The sequence below is a fragment of the Myxocyprinus asiaticus genome, chromosome 31, assembly GCF_019703515.2.
Source record: "Myxocyprinus asiaticus isolate MX2 ecotype Aquarium Trade chromosome 31, UBuf_Myxa_2, whole genome shotgun sequence".
NCBI lineage: Eukaryota > Metazoa > Chordata > Actinopteri > Cypriniformes > Catostomidae > Myxocyprinus > Myxocyprinus asiaticus.
Window position 1 is genome coordinate 39,065,819 of NC_059374.1, and position 24,218 is coordinate 39,090,036.

Sequence of the window (24,218 nt, forward strand, 5' to 3'; positions counted from 1 at the left end):
CTAATCAGCCAATCATGTGGCAGCAGTACAGTGCATAAAATCTGGGGAAAATGTTTTTATCTCAATGATTTCGACCTTGGCATGATTGTTGGTGCCAGACGGGCTGTACGGCACAGCGCCGTACAATATTATTTATGAATGATTGCAATCTTTTCTTAAAATTTGGTTTGTCTATAAAAAGAGATCAATTTTATGCAATTAGTCTACTGAATGTGTGAACGGTGAGCTTTTAAATTTGGTAGTTAAAAAATTGCAGGTGGCAGCCAAAAAATGCACCAGAGTTGAAGAGGATAAGGGTTTCAGTAATTATGATATGCACAAGCTCTGTTCTAAACCTTACGCCACTTCCACAGTAATACGTTTTAGTTGGTAAACTCTAAAGTTTTCAACATCATCGTTTTCCAAAGTATGCGGTTACAGAGAGCATTTTCAAAAGTGCATTTTTGGTGGTGCAAAATGCGATTCCAGTTTTGAAGAGAGGCGTAAAGGTAGCAAAATTAAGGTGTTTTCAAACAAAAATGAATTAGTGTGGACGTGGCTTTAGTGAAGCTACTTAGGCAGCATCCTGACTAAAAATGGAACCTCATAAGCGACTGGTTTAGAATGGCCGCACAGGAGACTCACTAAAATGCTGTATTGGTAGGCAGATCACTATGTTTTGGAACAGAGCTACAGTGTTTGTCTGCTTTGTCTGATTTTTGTACTTGATTGATAATGTCTGTCAGTGTGGATTGGCTATCCCTGATGTCAAGGTGCTATAGGATTAGTAGTTTAGTCACCATGGTTACGAGTCACTCTTTATGGTGTAATATGTCCACCAAGGTCAGAGTGTAAAGGACATGATCCATCCTGAAAGGAAAAACATAGAAGAACGAGAAATAATAAATGATCGAGGAGTATATCTTTTGGAGCTGAGTTTGAGGGGGGGTGGTAGACTTTTTACCAGGCCTTCATCATTTATTTTCAATACTTTTCAAATGCATTTTAGATATAGATTTTATTGTTTTAGCCTTGTCTTAGACACAGACTTTCAATAATTAACTATGAAAATCCATTTTAAAATGACAAATTATTACATGTTTAAAAACATGATAATATGATAATGATGATAAGTTATGTTTGATGGAAACAAAGAATAATCAAGGTAAATATAACTTATTTTTATGGGGTGTCATTTCCAATAAAGCTTTAATTTGGCGTTTAAAAGTGTGAAAATGTTATTTAATTGTGTGTATTTAGGATACAGTTTTTTTTATTGTTTTATTTATTTTATTTTATTTTATTTATGGATATTTTGCTAAAACAATTTATTCATAAAAGTCATTTGAAAAGTACAAAAAAGTATTCAACCTATGACCTTCATGCAAAAAGAATAAAAATAAAAAAATAGTTGGGACATAAAGGTACCCAAAGTAAAAAAAAAAAATAAAAAAAAATCCACACAGATGTAAACACAAAGGCTAACTAATTCAAATTCAGCCAAACGCATATTAAACATACATATTAAAGACTTTGCAGACACACTCAAAACAGACAGGCGCACACTCTCTTTTCCATGCAAATGCACTCATTTAAAAATACAAATACCACACACACACACACACTACCAACAAAGACTCCAGACTGCTAACGGGAGGGTCAGAGAAAGGACGCAAAAGAGATGAAAGCGATTGTATTCTTCTTTAAGAATAACTCTCTATTTAGAAAGTTCTCTCACGCCTTACTCATTTACTCACTTTCATACACAAACACACTTTCATTCACGGCCTGTAACACACACACACACAGATGGAGCTCAGCGTGTCTCCATAAGGGCGGGTGAGACGGAAGTGCATGTCTGTTATTACTTTATAATTAGATATGCCAACATGATTTGATCTTGCGCTCACACATACACAAGCGGGTACACTCGCGCTCTCCGTGTGCTTCTATGAAGAAAATGTCTATAAATACAAGTTAACGTAAACTGAGTGTTACGAACAAGTCTGCTTTGATGAAAGGCTGAAATGAAAGCAAACTGGCTGATGCAGGTTCGCTTTTATTTCAGCATTCTATCAATGTAGTATTGTTCATAAAAAATAAAACCGACACCGGCTGAAGGCAACATGAACCAGTTATATGAACAAGACCTGTGTTGTTTTTTTATTCAAAATAATTTCAGAAATATTGACCGGAGAACATCATTCACCTAGACTAGCATATACTGTAAATAAAAAAATTATGAAATGTAGTACGTTTGTAAACACATCAGTCGATATAAGGCTGTATATTTACGTTAGTTTGTGATCAAAATGTATATATAATATACATTAATCTCAAATTAGCTTTCTTATCCAGTTCAAAAGAGCTGTACTGCATTTATTTTTATTTCTAAAGTGAGTTTTACACATCAAAAATTTGTCTTGCTTACAATAATTTCTTTTGACAGAACAAAGCACTCATTAAAATTACCATGAAATTATATTGCAACCCATTTTTCTACTGTAATGAATTTCGGAGCTAAACAGGATTTTCAAGAAGATAAAAAAAAAAAATGTAGGGTGAATGTGGATTAGATCCTGAAAAGCTTAATTGGTTGAAACTTAAGTGCGCTTGAAGATGTCAGCCGATAAGTAGTCATTTTAGAGGCGGAGCAAGTTTACAATTTTACAAGTTTACAACAAAAATTTACATTTTACAGATATTTGATGAATTATTTACAATAAGACCAGGAGTGTTTAAATAGTAATACTAAGTGAGTACATTTAGTTTTAACCCTATAACGCCACCTGTATCAAATGCAATATGTTATTTTCTAAAGCATGTTCATCATTAACATAATACAAATTTGACAGTAATCCTGTTGTCTGCAATGTACTAGATGTCTGCTGCCACCTGGTGGATGTTTCCAGGCATTTCATGAATGAAAAATATCTTTTAAATCTTCCATAAATTTCCGTTTTTGTATTACATTCTCTATTTATGTGAAATCTTTGCTGATTTTAATAAAGTAAAAGTTCCAGTAATGATTATATTGTTACTGATATTTTAAAATGAGTATTTGCTGAATATAAGCAACTTGTGCTTGGTTAAATTTTTGTATATTATTTTATTGAAAATGCCTGTTGAAATCTTATTGCCTGTTTTCTGTTTCTGGTCTCGAGACGCAATGCAAAAACTACCAAAACGAGCGATCCAGATGGAGAACAACAACCATTTATGTTTTCTTGGAGTAAAATTAAATTTCAGGCTCAACTTGTGCAGTTATAACATAACAACAGTAACTAGCCTCGGACCATCACTTCATGTCAGCTCGTAAAATGTCAGTTGAGTCACTGTCAAATAAAAACAGTCATCTCAACTCTGTGAAGTATTGGTACTATACAGCCACATGTTTTTTGTCAGTTTTACAAATGTAATACCTTAAACATCACATTACACGTTAAAAATGAATACGCTGATGCGAGTGAAAACACTGGAGATCAGAAATTGAAAACAGTCGAATTGTGGAACACTTCCACGTTCAGGAAAAAGGTGGATAAGATATATTTAAAGTGTGAATTAATATTTCTGTGTATTTTCATATATGCAGCCTGCTCTGTCATTATAAAGATCTCATTATTTTACATTACAAGCTATTATGATGTCATCTTACCATAAGTTCCTGAGACCCAGTGAAAAAAGATTTGCAATATCCCTTTTTTAAATGTTAATATAGTGTTTGGTGCATAAAATACATATGATAAAAATTGTTTATTGAAAAAAGAATATTTTATTTGTGCTGAATTGAACTGTGATACATTTCAATTCATATTCATAGACCAAGGAGAGGAAGTTGTCATGGCCAAACTCTCAAACATTTGGTCCTCTGATAATACCCCAAGATTTACCACTGTAGCATATATGGGCTAAGAAAACTTAAATAACAAATGTCCTACACAAAAATGAATTGCTGGGCCTCAGGAGGATAGTGACCTTTAAAGCCTAATGTATCAAATATGACACATACAAAAAACTTCGATTTCTTTTTATAGTTTTCTAATGGTACTAAAAACAGTTTAATGGCAAAAAAATTTAAATTTGAATATGTCAGGCTTCACAGGGTTCATTTTTAATGTTGAGTTAAAGGATTTGAATTTGTTTAAATGATGTGATTGAAACTGTGTCATCTCTGTTGCTGTGTTTTTTTTTTTTTTACAGGTCCACATTACTGTTCTGGACAACAACGACAATGCACCCATTTTTTCTCAGCCAACCTATGACATCACAATCGCAGAGGATATGCCCCCGGATACGGAGGTGGTTCAGGTGCTGGCATCTGACCGCGATGAGCATCACCGTTTGACCTTTAACCTCCAGAGCAGCGTTGACCCCAGCAGCATGCGCTTGTTTCGAATCGACCCAAACACTGGAATCATCTACACAGCTCGCCAATTGGACCACGAGAGCCGAACTCAGCACATTCTCACCGTCATGGTAATTCAAACCAAAATCTTATACTTAATCACTCTGATATTATCAAACCTCCATCTATAAGTTAAGTTAACTCCTTACTCTAAGTATTAAAATGTGTAACTCATTGCACCGTTTGTGCTCCTTACTTGAATAAAACCTCAAATCACATGGCTTGCTGAGGAGAAGTGTGCTATTACTTTTCTAAGCAACTGGATTTATGACTTTCACCTGGCAGACAATAAGTCAGGCAATAAAAAAATCCAATAGATTTACATTAAAAGAGAGACCTAAGCCAGAATCCAGAACACCCTAGCAACTGCATAGCAACATGCTAACAACCACTCATTTATTCACCCTCATGTTGTTCCAAACCCATATGACTTTCTGTCTTCTGTGGAACCCAAAAGGAGATGTTAGGCAGAATGTTTGGGACTGAAAGCCTCAGTCACCATTTACTTTCATTGTATGGGAAAAAAAGACATATGAAATAAAAGTGAATGGTGACTGAGGCTAAAGTTCTGCTTAACATCTCAAGAAAGAAAGTCATACGGGTTTGGAAAAACATGACTGACAGAATTTTCAATTTTGAGTGAACTAGTCCTTTAACAACCACATATCAATGCCAAGCAACCACCCAGAACACCTTAGCAACCAAATAGCAATCCCTAGCAACCACCCAGAACACCTTACCAACCAAATAGCAATCCCTAGCAACCACCCAGAACACTTTACCAACCACATAACAATGCCTAGCAACCACAAAGAACACCTTAGCACCACATAACAATGCCTAGAAATCACCCAGAACACCTTAACAGCTGCATAGCAATGCCTAGCAACCACCCAGAACACCTTAGCAACCAAATAGCAATCCCTAGCAACCACCCAGAACACCTTAGCAACCAAATAGCAATCCCTAGCAACCACCCAGAACACCTTACCAACCAAATAGCAATCCCTAGCAACCACCCAGAACACCTTAGCAACCACATAACAATGTCTAGAAATCACCCAGTTCACCTTAACAACTGCATAGCAATGCCTAGCAACCACCCAGAACACCTTGGCAACCACATAGAAATGCCTATCAAATGCCCAGAACACCTTGGCAACCACATAGAAATGCCTATCAAACACCCAGAACACCTTAGCAATCACATAGCAATGTCTAGCAACCACAAAAAACACCTTAGCAACAACATTGAACTGCCTAGCAACACCCAGAACACCTTAGCAACCACTTAGCAATATCTAGCAACCACTCAGAACACCTAAGCAACCACAGCAATGTCTAGCAACCACCCAGAACAGCTTAGCAACCACATAGCAATGCCTAGCAACCACCCAGAACACCTTGGCAACCACATAGCAATGCTTAGCAAACACCCAGAACACCTTAACAACCACATAGCAATGTCTAGCAACCACCCAAAACACCTTAGCAACTGTATAGCAATGTCTAGCAACCACCCAGAACACCTTAGCAACTGCATAGCAATGCCTGGCAACCACCCAGAACACTTTAGCAACTGCATAGCAATGCCTAGCAATCGCCCAGAACACCTTAGCAACTGCTTAGCAGTAGCCCAGCAACCACCCAGAACAATCTAGCAACCCCAAAGCAATGCCTAGCAACCACTCAGAACACCTTTGCAACTGCATAGCAATGCCCTAGCAACTATCCTGAACACCTAAACAACCATATAGCTATGCCTAGCAACCACCCAGAACAGCCTAGCAACCACCTAAAATAACTTAACAACTGCATAGCAATGCCTAGAAGTGTCCCAGAACAGCCTAGCAACCTCATAGCAGTGCCTAGCGACCACCCAGAACAGCCTAGCAAACACCTAGAACAGTGGTTCTCAACCTTTTTTTGATGAACGCCCCCTACTTCATTCCCATGATTTCTATAAAACAAACTATGGCATTTTTATAATTATAAACAGTAGACCTACTCTAAACACATGCACAGACAGTAAATACAAAATATAAATATTTATAAGTTGTAACAAAAATGAATTATATTCCCTCACTCCCCTAATGTAGCCTATGACAAATTTAATAGAACTGAAGTAGTGAAATGATAATATTTATTATCAATCTATTTCTGCCTAAAGTACAGTTAGTGTTACTATATTAAATTCAAGTGTGGTGATGTAGAATTCTGTGCCTAATTCAAATGGTTTCCACTTCTCGCGCCTTGCTTCTCACTGATTCTCGCAAAGCTGCGAGTTTAAGAGCTCAAGCTTTAAGTGCTTTACACTCACACTGCTCTGTCCACTGATCCGTATCCATCCACAGAGCCATACAGATGCATTAGCCAAGGTTGTGCCTCCACCTGTGTATTTGACACTGCTAAACCAGATACTTCAGATGTGTCGCTAGACTTCAAAATCAGATGAACCGTGGTACAAATGCGTACCAACCTGTATAATTGAGAGCCAACTGATATACTCCAAGTCTAGATAAACGTTTTAATGCAAAGAGGAACTTGACTGTAGATTTGATTATTATGACTGATAAACGCCCCCCATTTGTTTTGTTTTTTTGTTGTTGTTTGTTTGTTTTTTGTTTTGTTTTTTCTCCCCTTTTCTCCCCAATTTGGAATGCCCAATTCCCAATGCGCTCTAGGTCCTCGTGGTGGTGTAGTGACTTGCCTCAATCCAGGTAGCGGAGAACGAATCTCAGTTGCCTTCGCATCTGAGACGTCAATTTGCGCATCTTATCACGTGGCTTGTTGAGCGTGTTACTGTGGAGTGGTGAGGCTTCACGCTTTTCTCCGCGGCATCCATGCACAACTCACCACGCGCCCCACCGAGAGGGAGAACCACACATTATAGCGACCACGAGGAGGATACCCCATGTGACTCTACCCTCCCTAGCAACTCGCTGACCTACCCAGGCCCCCCAACGCCCACCATTTGTAACCTAACACCCCCCTCTCTACTAATTTGCTCTCAGCGCACCCTGGCATCTTTTGAACGCCCCCATAGAGAACCCCTGACATAGAACAATTAGCAACCACATAGCAGTGCCTAGCAACCACCCAGAACACCTTAGCAACCCTATAACAATGCTCTAGCAACCACCCAAAACATCTTAGCAACCTAAACCTTAAATTAATTAGTATTTTTGATAGATTTCACTTTTTGTCCCCTTATTTCTTTTTTTAATTCATCCCTCAATTTTGAATACTCACTAACTCGCACTGGATGGTGAGAAAAGGAGGGTGATCTTCCATTTAGTGTTTATAGTATTGATTCTCACAGATTTGCCTCTCTCTCTCTGTCTCTCTTCACGCTTGAGTGCATGTATGACAGTAACAGGAGATTGCTCCTTGTGCTTTTGGCAGCCGTCTCTACTTTAATGTCGTCTACACCTGCCGTTTCTCCACTGTGATCTAATTATTGATCTGATCTGTATCACTCCTTGTTTCTGCACTCCCTTGACGAGGGTGCGAGACAGTGAGTGTCTTATCTAATAAGCACAAGGATATTCCTGCTGCCTGCAAATGCATGAAATTTGTTATTATAATCCAGAGAGAGATGTTATCCTCTCAGTCTGTCTGGCAGTGAGTCAGTTTTAGTTTGCTTTGTGAGTACAAGTGTGTGTGTGTGTGTGTGTGTGTGTGTGTGTGTGTGGGTGGGAGGGGGATGATGCTATTTCTTGTCATTTTACATGTACCTGATATCAGGCATGATCATATATTTATCAAGAAAATCCATGTTGAATAATTTTGATATTTTAGACCTTTGATATTAGGGCAAAAACATTATTCTTGATGAGAATTTGTGTATTGTTTTTCGGTAAAAAATATCTAAAAATTCTTAAAACAAGATCAGTTTTCATTATCTTGTTTTAGAAGCAACACTGCATAAAATATTTTGGTTTTTCGGAGAATGTATTTTTAACGTGTATTTTGTCTTACTGTACTGGTAGAGCTTTTATAGTCAAAACAAGTGAAAAAAATCTACCAGTGCTGAGGAAGTAATCCAAAGTATTTAGATTACATTACTGACCTTGAGTAATCTAACAGAATACGTTACAAATGACATTTTACAGAATTCATTCTGTAATCTGGAAAAAACCAGAAGCTCATATTCATTGAAAGCCTTGACATCCGCTCTAGCTCTCCTGTCCTTGTTCATGAGAAAAGTAACAATGTTTGATTTGTGAACAAAATGTTCTTTTGAATCAGATCTTTTCAATTAATCAGTTTCAATTCACAAACTCAGTAAGTAATTACAGAGGTTTTATTTTGGGGTGAACTAATCCTTTCATATTTGTTTCCCTCCCTCTTTCCTTCTCTCCATCTTTCTCTTTCGTATTGACTATTTTTCCATGTTAGGTGAAAGATCAAGAGTTCCCGTACAGACGCAGCCTTGCTCGTGTGCTGATTGGTGTAGAAGATGTGAATGACCATGCCCCTCACTTCACCATGTTCATGTATGAGGGACAAGTGTATGAGTCAGCTGCTCTGGGATCAGCTGTTCTCATCGTGACAGCACTCGATAAGGACAAGGGCAAGAATGCACAAATCAGTTACAGCATTGACTCAGGTACACATACTCGCATACACTACAAATCAAAAGTTTGGCACACTTGACTGAATTTGTTTCTAATAATCTTGAAAACCTTTTGATTGAAATACCTGTGCTTAAACAGTTGAAATTATTTTTGTAGAAAAATGTAAATTGTAGCTACCCGTTTTTTGTTTTTTTTAAATGATTAGTTGAACTTGGACCGGATATGGAAGGAAAAGCAGTCAACAATTACCCAGCATACATGAGAACTCCTTCAATACTGTTTTAAAAGCAATTCAGGGTGCACCTCATGAATGAGAATGACCAAAGTGTGCAAAGCTGTAATCCAGACAAAAAGTGGCTACTTTGAAGAAGATGAAATAAAAGATAGTTTTGATTTGTTCAGCATTTTTGTCTCTACACTATCCCCATACTTCCGTTTGTGTTATTTTATAGTTTTAAAGACTTAATACTTAATTGTGGACAATAGTAATTGAAAATAATTGGTGAGTGTGTCCAAAGCTGACTGATAGATATGTGCTCTAATGCCATATCTTTGTAATATATCGTATTTTTCTAACTTGGTTTTCTTTTTATCTTTTTTACATAGGGAACACAGGAAACACTTTCAAAATTGATCCTGTTTTGGGCATAATCTCAGTGGCCCGTGAGCTGGACATCTCCAACATTGGTCACTACATCTTGTCTGTCAAAGCGATGGATAACGGATCACCTGCATTGTCTTCAACAGCTGTCGTGCAGATCTCTGTCACCTTGTCCGATAATGCTGGCCCCAAGTTTCCCCAAAATGAATATCAGGCTGAGGTCCCTGAGGGCGTTGCCATAGGAACTTCAGTCATTACAGTGAATGCCCTCAGTCTTTCCACACTTACCTATGACATTCGCCATGGCAACGGAGACCGAACCTTCCGTATCAACCAGTACAGTGGAGTAATCACTATGCAGAAATCTCTAGACTTTGAAACTGTTTCCTCATATGTGCTAATAGTCACCGCTAGCAACATGGCAGGACAAGCGTCTAATGCAACAATAACTGTTACTGTGCTTGACCAAAACGACCACGCACCAGTATTCCAACAGCTGCATTATCATGGAAGTATTAGTGAAGGGGCGGGGCTTAACAGTGTTGTGCAAAGTGACAATGGTCAGCCGCTGGTCATACAAGCAACAGATGCTGACTGCAACCATAATGCTCTGTTGGTGTATCAAATAATAGAAGAATCTGCCAGACGCTTCTTTACTGTAGACGCCGGTACTGGCTCCATTCGAACAATTGCTCAGCTTGACCACGAAACCACACCCACATTCAGTTTTCACATTAATGTCAGGGACAGTGGACATCCACAGCTCTCGGCGGAGCACCCTGCAGAAGTTACGATTGAGGTGCAAGATGTTAACGACTGCCCACCGAAGTTTTCCCAGGATTCTTACGAAGCTGTTCTGTTGCTACCATCATACGAAGGTGTAGAGGCCTTACAAGTTTTCGCAACTGACCCTGATGGCAATGGCCAGTCAGAGCTCACCTACTCCTTGACTGATGGGAGCTTAGAACATTTCAGCATTGAGCCAAGCACAGGACTGTTGACTGTGAGAAATAGTTCGTTTAGCAAAGAACGATTTCGTTTTAACGTCCGCGTATCAGACGGACGGTTTTCCAGCTCAGCTTTGGTTACCGTCTTAGTGCATGAAGCTCTTGACAGCGGGCTTGCTTTTACACACAGTGCGTACAATGCTAACATTGAGGAGAACAACGGCAATATAACGACAGTTGCTGTGGTTACAGCGCTAGGCAACAAGCTAAATGAGCCCCTGCGATATATGTTGCTGAATGCAGGTGGGAAATTCCTCATCAGGCCAACATCTGGTGCCATTGAGACTGTTGGAGTCCCACTAGACAGGGAAGAGAAGGAAGAGTACGGACTGCTGGTACAGGCAGGTCGCGAAGAGGATCGTCTTCGTGTCGCAAGGGCAATAGTCAGAGTTAGAGTCACTGACATAAACGACAATGCTCCCATTTTTGTTGGATTGCCATACTATGCTACTGTGCAAGTAGAAGCGGAGCCAGGGACGGCAATATTTCGGGTGAGAGCAGTAGACCGGGACAAAGGTCAAAACGGAGAGGTCAACTACTTTCTGCAAGACGAGCTGGGACATTTTGAGATGGACCGCATAAGTGGCGAACTTCGCTTGCGGAGGGCTTTTGAAGCTGATCTTTCTAGTGTGGAATATCATGTTTTGGTCTTTGCCCGTGACAAAGGCATGCCACCATTGTCCACCTCAATCACATTCCCAGTTACCGTTGTAAACAAAGCAATGCCAGTTTTTGACCGTCCCTTCTACTCAGTCAAAGTGAGTGAAGATGTACCAATATGGACTCCAGTTCTGGGCATTAATGCAAGCAGCCCTGAGGGCCAGAGTGTTCTTTACACAATCACACATGGTGACCCAAACACACTGTTTTCCATTGGATTTGACACAGGGGTCATCAGTGTTATAGCAACACTAGATTATGAGACTAGCCCCGCCCACAGACTCATCATCAGAGCGACGGACTGCCTCACAGGTGCTAGAGCTGAAGTAGATGTTGAAATTATCGTTTTGGATGTCAACGACAGTCCTCCAGTGTTTGAGCAGCCCTCGTACAAAACTGCCATTTCGGAGTTCGCCATGATTGGCACGGCAGCATTGCAGGTGCTTGCAACAGACAGCGATTCTGAAAAAAATGCAGCCATTCGGTACCAAATCATACCGGACCGTAACAACAGCACTGACCACTTTCACATCGACAGTAGCAGTGGACTGATTCTGACCGCTCGCTCTCTGGACCATGAGACCATCCAACACTACATCTTCCTTGTCAAGGCAACAGATAATGGTTTTCCTCCACTGAGCAGCGAAGTTTGGGTAACTGTTGATGTCACAGACACCAACGACAATGCTCCAGTGTTCAATCAGCTGCTCTATGAGGCCTCCATCAATGAACTGGCATCCAGGGGTCACTTTGTTACATGCATCCAGGCCTCTGACGCAGACCGATCAGACGCCGAACGTTTGCAGTACGGCCTTGTGTCTGGAAATGAAAAAATGCTGTTTGAACTGGATGCCTCCTCAGGCGTCCTCACCCTGAGTGGCCAACGGCGTCTACAACGCTTGCCCTCTGCCATCACCCTGAACGTGAGCGTTTCGGATGGCGTGTTCACGAGCACGGCGCAAGTGCACGTTCGAGTAGAACAAGCAAATTTGCACACCCCCCAGTTCATGCAGGGTATATACGAGGCAGATGTGCGGGAAAACGCACCTGCGGGGTCAAATGTCCTCATGATCAGGGCACAAGATTCCGATCCTGGCCCATTTGGGGATGTGCGGTATGTTTTGCTCTCTGATGCGGCTCGTGACTTGTTCAGCATTGATAGAAGTGGAAAAATAACAACTCTTGAGCGTCTAGACCGAGAAGAACGAAGTGAGATTGTGCTGTCCATTGCAGCTGTGGATGCTGGTGGCAGATCTGGATATTGCAGCGTTCGGGTCACTGTAGTGGACGAGAATGACAATGCTCCACTTTTTGGTGCCTCAGAGTACCATGCCAGTGTGCGAGCTGAGGTTGAGCCAGGTACCCTCTTGACGCAAGTTCAAGCGTGGGATGTTGATCAGGGAGTCAACGGACAAGTGAGCTACAGCCTGTACAGTGAAGCAAGTCTGCAGGTTACTGACCTCTTAGACATTGACCCTGAAAGTGGCTGGGTTGTCACCAAGGGCAACTTTGCCCCTTTACGAGGGTCTGTGCTGTCCTTTTTTGTTAAGGCCTCTGATGGAGGTGCACCTGTCAAACACTCACTTGTGTCTGTCTACATCCATGTCCTGCCCACCGACGCCCACATACCAGCTTTTAGCCAACCACAATTCTCCTTCACCGTGCCAGAGGACTTGTCCATTGGTTCCCAACTAGGGGCGGTACATCTACACACCTCAACTAGTCACTCTTCCTTCCCAGTAAGCTTCTCAGCTGTGATCGGTCAGACTCCAGAGAGCAACAGCAATGGAGTGTTTGTGGTGGATAAAGAAAGTGGCATGATCAAATTGGATAAAGCCCTGGATCGAGAGCTGAACCAGGTCTATCATTTTAAAGTTCTTGCAGTGTTGCAGCATGGACGGTTGGACGCAGTATCTGCTGTCGATGTGGAGGTCAAAGTACAAGATGTCAATGATAACAAACCCGTGTTTGAGTCAGACACCTATGAGGCATCAGTCACTGAGGGACTTTCACCTGGAACTAGTATTCTACAAGTACGTGCTATGGATCCTGATTGGGCAGCTAACGGTCAGGTGACCTATAGTCTTGCTCCACCTGGGCTGCTTGGCTCTGCCAGTGAGGATATAGAAGAGCTTGGAGCATACTTCACGATTGACAGCAGCTCTGGTTGGATATCAACACTGAAGGGGCTGGACCATGAACAGAGCCCTGCCCACAGTCTTACAGTCTGGGCGTTTGACCTTGGTGACCCCGCCAGCCAGTCATCCTCGACGACTGTTACTATAGAAGTGAGCGACTCCAACGACAACGTACCACAGTTCCTTCAGCTCCGTTACTATGGCAGCGTATGTGAAAGTGATGCACCTGGTGAAGTTGTGGTAGTAATAAATACACGGGACAATGACAGCTCACCTGGAAACCGACAGGTCACCTATCATATTACAGGTAAAAGCTTATGGAATAAAGAAAATGGAAATACACTATATGGTCGAAAGTTTGTTGACACCACCTTCTAATTAACAGTTTGTTAAAGGGATATTTCACCCAAAATTCTAAATTTTGCCCTCAGTTGTTACAACCTGTTTAACTTTCTTTCATCCGTAGAACAAAAAAAGATATGTTAGGCAAAATATAAGCCTTAGTCACTCATCACCATCTAGTGGAAGCTGTTATAGCTGTAGAGGAAGAACCAATTCTCTATTGATGCCCATTGTTTTGAAATCAAATGTTCAGAATACACATATGGGTGTGTTGTTCGGGTGTCCACATACTTTTGGCCATGTAGTGTAACTCTTTGTGTGTGTGCTCAAAATTTAAAGGTAGGCTTATTTTATGAAGCCATTTTGGGCCATTAAGCATAATGTAGAATAATGCTATTATGGGATGTCAAAAGTCCAAAGGAATTACACCTCATTCATCCATTCCTGATGACGGATTCTTCGCTTTAAGGATACCAGCTGGATTTTAGTCAGGAGTTTTCTTTTGCCAGAGAGCAAAACCACACTCATCTTATTATGATTTGAATAAAGCTGTGATGCAACTGAATGCAAATTATACGAGTGGGGATTTGTGATGTGAAAACGCATAACTGCACGAAAGAGAAATAACACAGTGACATTTCAGAAAGTAGTAGTTTAGCTTGATAGCGTCTTTCAAAAGGGCGAATTTAAACCAGCTGCTTATCAGCATTTGAATATGCCTTTATATTCAGGCAGTGTAGAACATCTTGCTCGGTGACAAGGAACATACTGCTCACACTAACACACACTTACATGCCTCGCACATGCTCCTAAGCAGCACACACTTGTAAATTACCCGCTCAGAAACTCATAACATTGAATTAGGGAGCTGCCTTGTTTTATAATTCATGGCTTTTCTCTCACACTCGTTGGCCTGAACAGTATTTCGATTAAGTTCAACCTTTAGGCTGTCATCATGATTTAGACTGTGCTGCCACCAACAGGAGCCTTATTTTTAGAAATAAGATTTAGTACACATAACACATATACATGCACACAAACACACTAACTAAATTGTAGCCCTCAGCATGGAAACTAAAGTAAGCGTTGACACACACAACACTTGTTTGGCTGTTTAGTTCTGGCATTTGTTCTACTGAGAATAGGTTACTTTCTCCCTTCTCACTCCTCACTTTCATAATGTTTAAATCCTCCAGACAAACACAAAGGTCAAACAGACTCTAATAAACTTCTAGCCGCCCAGCGGCACAAAGAGGCTCAAAGAACTGTACACAGTACACTACAACACACACTAGAGGGAGAGAAAACAAGACAGGGAAAGAGAAAGAAAGAGAGACACGAATATACAAACAGATTTGTGCGAATCTAATGTCTTTATTTTCCTCTTTGGGTATTTGTACACTATTTAACAGAGGGCAGATAAGTTTAACAGTAAATAGCTGCTCTTTGTTCATTTATTAGTTAATTGAAACATTTATTTAGAGGTTCTTTGCTTCAAGAGGTTGATAAAAGTAATTTTAAACTGTGTTTGACCAGCGCTCTCGGCCAAACAGCAGAACATTGCCCACGAGCTGAATGTCACAGAAATAACAACTAAGATTTAACAGCCGTTAAATGTTAAATGTTGCCTCATCTAAAAGGTCAAAGGTAATTGTAGAAACACTAATCGACCAGAACTGATGTTAATTGGTTGGAAACACATCAGGTGATTATAACTGGTTAATGAAATGTTATAATGATACTGTTAAAGTGGTATTGATACAGTTTCAGTTTTTATGTGGGTGTGCACATCAGGGGTTTTTAAACTTTTCAGGCCAAGTACCATATCTGTTCAAATTAGACCATTCAGTTACTACATGGCACACGAAAAGCTTATTCATGCACTGCAGTGCCGATGTAAGAATGTGGGCTACACCTTACACACACAGTCTTATTACTAGTTGCACAAAGCTATAGTAAAATTGTACATTTATGAGAAATTACAAATTAAACAAGGAAAAAAATGTCAATTTAATAGCATGTATTTTAAATATGAGCATTTCTCTTCCTTCCTTCTTTCCTTCCTTTTTACTTAATTTCATGTCCCATGGGATGATTTTAAAACAGATTTTAACTTTTTCTGCATATACATGTAGTATATGAAAATTGTATAATACATTGTATAAACTCATAAAATCCAAAATATGGCATGTAGCAGTATATAACAAGACACAAGTTAGAAAATACAATACGCAAAATAGTTATAATGATCTTATTTCGATGTACAATTGCTTGATCCTTTAAACGCAGATGGCACTGCCTTCATGAAATCGTCCCAATAACCACAATTGGATCGTAGATGACATTCAATGGCAATGTGATGAATTGTTTGGTTTGGTGCGTGACAGCCACACTGGTGCACAGTAAAACTGAATTAAAATCTTTTTACCAGACCTTCGTCATTTCTTTTTGGTACTTTTCAAATGCCTTTTATATATGGATTTATATATATGGTATTGATATATTGTTATAGCCTTTTCCCAGACCCATCAGGCTTTCAGGATTAAACTATGAGAATATATTATAAAAATACACATTATTACATGTTTAAAATTGATAATTTAAACTAAGAGTAAAATAAACACCATTTCAATATTTATTGTGTGCAAATTATTACACTTTTGTGGTGTCATGTCCACCACACCAAACAATTTTGCCCCTAAAAACGTTTTTTCGATAGTTAGTGTATTTGTTAAAAAAGTCAACAAAAGTATCAGTGAAGAACACTGAAATATGAGACAAGTTATGTTTGATGAAGACTAAGAGGAATCTAGATAAATCACTTGTGAGCAGAATATTTTTGTTGGGCGTCATTCCCAATCAAGCTATAATTTTGCCAAATTATGCAAAATGTGTGTAAATAGTATTTAAGTGTGTGTATTTAGGATACCTAAAATGTTAGCCAGTGTTAAGAGGCGGTCACACTACACTTTGTGCTCCATTCACTCCCATTCAAAACACATCCAATTGCAGCAGACCGGAAACGCAAGCTCATGCAAAGAAATTACGTACTGCGCTGGGTACAAGCTTGGAGAACTCTGAACCATGAGGACGCGTCACCAATAGGAGATCGAAACGTCACACACTGACCTCTTGGTCTTATTTAAAGAATACAAATTAAAAAAATGCTTAAGATAAAAAAGATTTATTGATGCAGGAATGTGAGTAGACTGTATATGTTTTTTTTTTTTTTTTTTTGGATTCACCCAGTTTGGAATGCCCAATTCCCAGTGTGCTTTTTTTAAGTTCTTGTGGTCGTGGTTGTGATTTGCCTCAATCCGGGTGGCGGAGGATGAATCCCAGTTGCCTCCGCATCTGAGACCGTCAACCCACGCATCTTATCAGGTGGCTTGTTGAGTGCGTTGCCACGGAGACATAGTGCGTGTGGAGGCTTCACACCATCCACCGCGGCATTTGTGCTCAGCTCACCATGTGCCCCACCAAGAACAAACCACATTATAGCGACCATGAGGAGGTTACCCCATGTGACTCTACCCTCCCTAGCAACCGAGCCAATTTGGTTGCTTAGGAGACCTGGCTGGAGTCACTCAGCACGCCCTGGGATTCGAACTAGCGAACTCCAGGGGTGGAAGCCAGAGTCTTTTACCACTGAGCTACCCAGCCCCCCCCCCCGACAGTATATGTTTACACCAGAAGCCCTCCTGCATAACATATCCTTGTTCGTAGCATTGTCCGATTGCTAAAAAAATTCTCAAAGCCTAGTGTGACCGCCCCTTTAAGTATTCTTTTCTTTCCATCACCATCATTTCAACCACTGAATTCCATTAAACACAAAACAGAATTTGAGATGTGTTGAAAATGACACTGTGGTGGGAAAAAGTGACAAAAATGAAAAAAGAAAGATATTATAAGAAAGATAGCACAAGCACACTTTTCATGCAAAACATTTCACACAAAAATTTGTTAGGTTTTAGGAAAATAAAGTTTGGGGTAACTTGAGGGGAAGTGACTTTATACATCCACAAAAAAAATCACCTTTAGACCATTTGTTTAAAATCATTGCAAAAATGGCTCAGAAAAGTAAAGTTAGTTCTGAGAAAAGTTTTAGCATCATTTGTTTGCAGCTGCCCTTTGGGTTGATGTTTTGTCTACTATTTCAATGACATTTGGAAAATTCTTTTTGGGGGTCAATGTAAATTAATAAAAGAAAATTTAAGGAAGAAAACGAAAAAGAAAATCCGGAAGGTTTGAATCGTTGCTCTTGGAGCAGCATGCAGTAACTGCCATTAAAACATGACAAAGTCACACATAATGTGTGTCGACCCAAAAAAGAGAGCGTGTAAGAGATAGAGAGAATGGGAGGAGAGAAATGGAGTTGGAAGGCATCCAGGACTTTGTTGACGCTTCTTTGATGGAAGCTGTTCTGTGTTATCAGCCTCCAGCTGTGTTAAATGACACTCTTTATTAGATGAATAAGCCTGTGTGTGTTTGTACTATGAGTGTGCAGTAATTGGATGCTTGTCAAAGCGGACTGCTTTGATTATAGAGTAGTTTCCATTTAACTCTCACTCACTCAAACTCACTCTTTCTTACTTTCTTATATTTGCTCTCTATCTTTCCACTTTCTGGTTGTTTTGAACACTGACCTGTCCTAATGAGCTGGGTAGAATTGTGCTCCGTGGTGCGGCGTGATAACTTAGGAAGGTCGTTGTGTATTTTGACCTAACTGATGGGAGTGCTGATCATCTAAATGTGAATATAAAGAACTGATTATTATAATTCATACTAATGACTTTGCCTTCACTGAAAGGACTTATAGAGGTTATTAAGACGTGGAGATAATCATGTGTGTGTGTGTGTTGGCCACTGATGTGGCGTGTTACAATCAGTAGTGGATTTTATTGCTACTTAAATTGTCACAGACTATTGGGAGATTAACTATCCATAGTAATCTTTTGTATGTGTGTGTGTAGGTGGTAACCGCGGTGGTGTGTTTGCGCTGGGACTGGTACAGGGAGAATGGAAGCTATATGTTAAGCGACCGTTAGACCGAGAAGAACAAGAATTGTACCTGATCAACATCACTGCAACGGACGGACTCCACGTCTCCACGGCAACCGTGGAGGTCCTGGTTACAGATACAAATGACAACAGTCCTGTCTGTGACCTGGTCAGTAAAACCCTTTAAATGACTTCATGAAATTATTGTAGCCATGGAAGTAGAAATGCTCCAAGTTGTTTTTCTTCCTGTTTTTTAATCGCATTTGTGCAGTTTTCTGCTTCAAGGATGGTTGCTCAACACAAATATCTTGCAAATATACATGCAAAACATGGATGATAACGTGCCAAAGCCTAAAATATCATTGGAACCAATGAATTAAGCCAATAGCTTCAGCCAGAATTATCTATAAGTATAAAGCATGACCTTGGTAAAATAAGGTCACAAAATTGGGTAAATCTGTTTAGCAGGGGACATTAATGTTGTCTGCCTAGACTGCATTTATCTGTACCATAGGCACATTCAAAAAAGCAATCAAATCTAAAGTTTAAACGCACCTCTGAAATCAAAAAGCATTTGAATAGAACATTTAAACACCCCTATGATGGCCAGAAACATTTGAATCGAACACTTGAAGATGCTGAATCTAAAAACTGAAGCTGATATGAACCCATCTGTTAACTTGTGTTTGTGTAGGCTGTGTACTCCGTGTCCATCTCTGAAGATGTTCCCCTGAATGAGCAAATCCTTCAGGTTAAAGCTACAGACGCAGACACGGGCTCAAACGCACAGATCCAGTTCTCTCTATTCGGCTCTGGAGCAGAAGACTTCAGCATTCATCCTTATACAGGTATTCCTACTCTGCGTGTATGTGCATGTGTGTGTGTGTGTGTGTGTGTGTGTGTGTGTGTGTGTGTTTGTGTGTTGGGGTCAGGTTTTGCCTGCATTGTAGTGAATAATGAATTCACATTTGTAAATACTAATTAATGTCTGTGAAAATATCAAATGTAAAAATGGTTGGTGTGGGGATTACATTTAGGGGAAAGAAAATATTATTAGCTTATTATAAAAACAATAGAAGACAATGTAAAGTCCATGATAGAACAAGTATGTGTCTGGTTTAAAGAGACTTCCTATTTGTTTTTTTGCTCTTTGTGCATTATAGATTTATTTATTCATTTATTTATTTTTATGTATCTTTCTCATTTCCTTTTCTTATTTCCTTCCTCACTTCCTTCCTTGCTCACTTCCTTCCTTCCTCACTTCCTTTCTCACATCCTTCCTCGCTTCCTTCCTTCCTTCCTTCCTCGCTTTCATCTTTCCTTTCTTTCTTCCTTATTTCCTCACTTCCTTCCTTGCTCCCCTCCTTTACATCCTTCCTTCCTCCTTTACCTTTTCCTTGCTTCCTCGCTTCTTCCTCACTTCTTTTCTCCACTTCCTTTCTTTCTTTCTTTCTTTCTTCCTTTCTCACTTCTTTCCGTCCTTCCTCACTTCCTTTCTTCCTCCCTTCATCACTTCCTTCCTTACTTCCTCGCTTCATTCCTTCCTCCCTTTCTTCCTTCCTTCCTCACTTCCTTCTTTTCTTCATTCCTCCCTTCCTTCCTTGATTCCTTCCTTCCTCACTTCTTTTCTTCGCTTTCTTTCTTTCTTCCTTCCTCCCTTTCTCACTTCCTTCCTACCTTCCTCGCTTTCTTCCTTTCTTCCTTCCTTTATCCCACCCTTCCTTCTTCCCTTCCTTCATTCCTTGCTTCCTTCACTTCTTTCTCCTTCCTTTATCCCACCCTTCCTTTCTCGCTTCTTATCTTCCTTGTTTCCTTCCTTCCTCCCTTCCTTATTGCTTCCTTCCTTCACTTCTTTTCTTTGCTTCCTTCTTTTCTTCCTTCTTTCCTTCCTTTTTTCTCATTTTCTTCCTCCTTTCTTTCCTTGCTTCCTTCCTTTCTTTCTCCCTTCCTTTATCCCACCCTTCCTTCCTCGCTTCCTTCTTCACTTCATTTCTTCGCTTCCTTCCCTTCATCCTTCCTCACTTTTTTCCCTCCTTCCTCACTTCTTTCACTCCTTCCTCCCTTTCTCACTTCCTTCCTTGCTTCCTTCCTTCCTTCCTCCCTCCCTTCCTTCCTTCTTTTCTCACTTTCTTCCTTCTCTCTTTCTTTCTTTCTCACTCTCTTTCTCTCTCTATAGGCGAGCTGAAGACAGCCGTGGCATTGGACCGTGAAAAGGTTGCACGGTACTCTCTGGTTGCCCGGGCGACAGATGGCGGTGGTTTATGGTGTGAAGCTGATGTGGTGGTGATCCTGCTGGATGTGAATGACAGTCCACCACAGTTCAGCATGCCTCATTACACCACCAGTGTTTACGAGAACACGGCCACTAAAGCCCTGCTGACCAGAATACAGGCCATCGACCCCGACCTGGGTACGACCATGACGTGGACACATTTATCCATATTTTTTTTACAGCGCAAACATTCTTTTGTTAATACAATTTTAGTCAGCATTTAAACATTATTAGTTCATTTGTCTTGGAAACTGAGCAAGAGTGTGTGCTTTGGAAGTATTTTCCTAACAAAATTCAGATGATAAACCAAATAGTAAATTAAATGTTCAAAACGGCTTCTCAAATTATCAATTAAATGCTTAAATACAATAAAATTTCCATATATGGAGAATTAAATTGTATTTAATCATTTTATTGCTTTATTTTCTAATTTGACCTTTTGATTTGAATTTTGTGAGGAAAAAACGTCCAAACGTTGTCAAGTTGCTGGAAAAATAGGTGGTCAACCAGTTCAAGCTGGGTTGTGGAAAAACCTAGCTCAATTAGTTTCCCACAAGCTTAGTCAAGGTGGTGTAGCAATCAGCTAGAAACTATCTAAAACCAACTACCACCTTGTTGAAATGGTTTTAGCTGGATTTTCTAGGAGTGAAAATTGTGTATATATTTTGTTTTGCAGGTGTTAATCGTAAGGTGGTATATTCCCTGGTTGACTCGGCTGATGGTTTCTTTTCAATTGATAAATCATCTGGCATCTTAGTTCTGGAGCATCTGTTGGATCGTGAGGTTAAATCCTCTTACAATTTAATGGTCCGTGCGTCAGACCAGGGTGTTCCTGTTCGTCTCTCCTCTCTTGCAAAAATAACGATTACAGTTCTGGACATTAATGATAACCCACCCGTGTTTGAGAGGAGGGACTATCTGTCAACACTTCCTGAAGATGTTGCCGTAGGAACGGAAGTGGTACAAGTTTACGCTGCAAGTAAAGACATAGGTACCAACGCTGATATTTACTACAGCATCCGATCCGGAAACCAGCAAGGACATTTCACCATTAACGTCAACACAGGTGAGACGCACAGATGATCCAGTGCATACTATTACGTAAACACAATAAGTGTCATTCTTGAAACATGAGCACAATGAATTTCTTTGTACAGTAACTTGCATTTGACAGTTTACATAAAATTATTTTCTATGTATTCTTTATATAACACATATATCACTCTAAAATAAGAGATATACCATGTTTATTCAAATGCCACGTATAGGTGCCATCTCCGTGTCTCGGCCACTAGACTTTGAATCCTGCAAGGGCTACTTCCTTACTGTGGAAGCCACGGATGGCGGGACTCCACCCCTCAGCGCTGTTACCATGGTAAACATCAACCTGACAGATGTCAATGACAATGCCCCGATGTTCAGCTGTGACACCTACAGCGTGTCCATTAGCGAGGACGCTAACATAGGAGACACTGTTGTTAAGGTAATAGAATAAACCATTCATAAAATTCACATCAGTCTTAGACACTGCAAAAAAAAAAAAAAAAAAAATGCTTTTTGTCTTGTTTGTCCAGTAAAAATATCAAAAAATCCTTAAAACAAGATTATACAAAGAAATTAAAAGTATTGTTAGGTTTATGCGTAAAGGAAAACAATTTGTCAATAGAGTAAGAAAAATAAACTTAAGTAAAGATATATTCTCTGAAATCAAGTCTAAATATCAAATGGAATTTAGCCTCTCAATTAAATGTATATTGTTTTAAGGGTGTTTAGATTAGAGATCGACCGATAGTGGATTTTGCCGATACCGATAACTGAGGTGGTGGGAAAGTCCAATAACTCATTAATTGGCCGATAGTTTTCAAATTGATTTATAGAATGTAAAAAAATATATAGATATATTCTTTCTTTATTATGGTGGGCAAAGACAAAGAGTCCAAAATGAATAAAATCCCAGATTAATATTTTTGTTCAACCAAAATCCTAATTAATAACTAGAAAAAATTCAGATTTGGTACATAATGTGGGACTTTTAAGTATGAACAAGCCCGAAACACACTGGGGACTCTTATTTTGAAATGACTAAATGATAAAAAAACTATCCGCAACTATCAACAGATTTTTGCCGATAAACCGATAGTTCCAAAAAGCAACTATTGGCACCGATTAATCCGTAAAACCGATTTATCGGTCTACCTCTAGTATAGATATTTTTACTGGAAAAAAGGCAGAAATACTGAATAAGAAAATTATTCGATGTATTTGAATATTTTAGATTCATATAATAATGTGGTCTGTTGTTTCCGTTTTCTAGGTGACAGCAGAGGATGTCGACAGCCAGGCGAACAGCGACATCCTCTATTCCATCGTCAGCGGCGACCGAGAGAATCAGTTCTTTATCGAGCCAATCACAGGCCAGATCAAAGTCAACAAGCTGCTGGATCGAGAAACGGTGAGAGACTTTGCCACGGTGGCTGTTACCATGACAACCAACATGACTGAGGGGGAAAAAAGGCATTAAATAGGACAAAGAATTTATTTTAAGTGACACAGATCAGCAAGGAGAAGAAGGAATCAAATCCTCCATGGCAGACATAGCTGTAGCTATTAATTTAATGAACTATATTATGAAAATAGTACTTGATTTTTTTTTCTTTTTTTTTCTGTTGAGTCACAGTGACGATAGTAGGATTTTGTGGGTGGTTGCCAGGGCATTGCTAGGTGGTTGCTAGGGTGTTATGGGTGGTTGCTAGGTGGTTGTTTACTGGCCTAAATTAAAAGAGGCTCCATGATATTCTGGTCCCTAGATATGGCTCGACTACCACCTTCAAAGTATGTGGCATTTTTTTCAATTTATAGTCCACAATGGCGAAAATCGTACGTCCAATCACTTTGAAAAGTAATAGCACAACTCTTCTCAACAAGCCGCATGATTTGAGGTATCATTCTTGTCTGTACCACAAAAAATGTTGAAGTTAAATACTTGGGGTTAGAAAGTTTTTTAAATCTCTAACCCTAAATATGACAGTAGGAAGAGTCAAGCACCACTAATTACACCTCTATACTCTTAAAATAAATAAAATAGCATGAAAAGGTGGTTTTAGGGAGGATCAAGTGCTTTGGTCATTGATAAAAGGCTGAAACAGCTTCACTGTTGTGGCCAGTTGTACATGATATAATATAATCATCACCACTAGATGGAGCTGAAGTTTCTTTACAAAAAACTGAATTTT

The 24,218-nt window shown here is 39.7% G+C and overlaps 1 protein-coding gene across 5 annotated transcripts in view; it reads left to right on the forward strand.

The window, feature by feature from the left end:
• LOC127422217 (protocadherin Fat 3-like) overlaps positions 1 to 24,218 on the forward strand; it is a 127,254-nt gene that overhangs the window by 51,580 nt on the left and 51,456 nt on the right. For all 5 annotated transcript variants that reach the window (XM_051665555.1, XM_051665558.1, XM_051665556.1 and 2 more), the window contains 9 exons: positions 4,180 to 4,455; positions 8,786 to 8,996; positions 9,571 to 13,677; positions 18,686 to 18,882; positions 19,408 to 19,561; positions 20,890 to 21,123; positions 21,662 to 22,051; positions 22,254 to 22,468; positions 23,300 to 23,437. In XM_051665555.1, the coding sequence (XP_051521515.1) occupies positions 4,180 to 4,455; positions 8,786 to 8,996; positions 9,571 to 13,677; positions 18,686 to 18,882; positions 19,408 to 19,561; positions 20,890 to 21,123; positions 21,662 to 22,051; positions 22,254 to 22,468; positions 23,300 to 23,437 (5,922 nt within the window). The remainder of the gene's footprint in view (positions 1 to 4,179; positions 4,456 to 8,785; positions 8,997 to 9,570; positions 13,678 to 18,685; positions 18,883 to 19,407; positions 19,562 to 20,889; positions 21,124 to 21,661; positions 22,052 to 22,253; positions 22,469 to 23,299; positions 23,438 to 24,218) is intronic.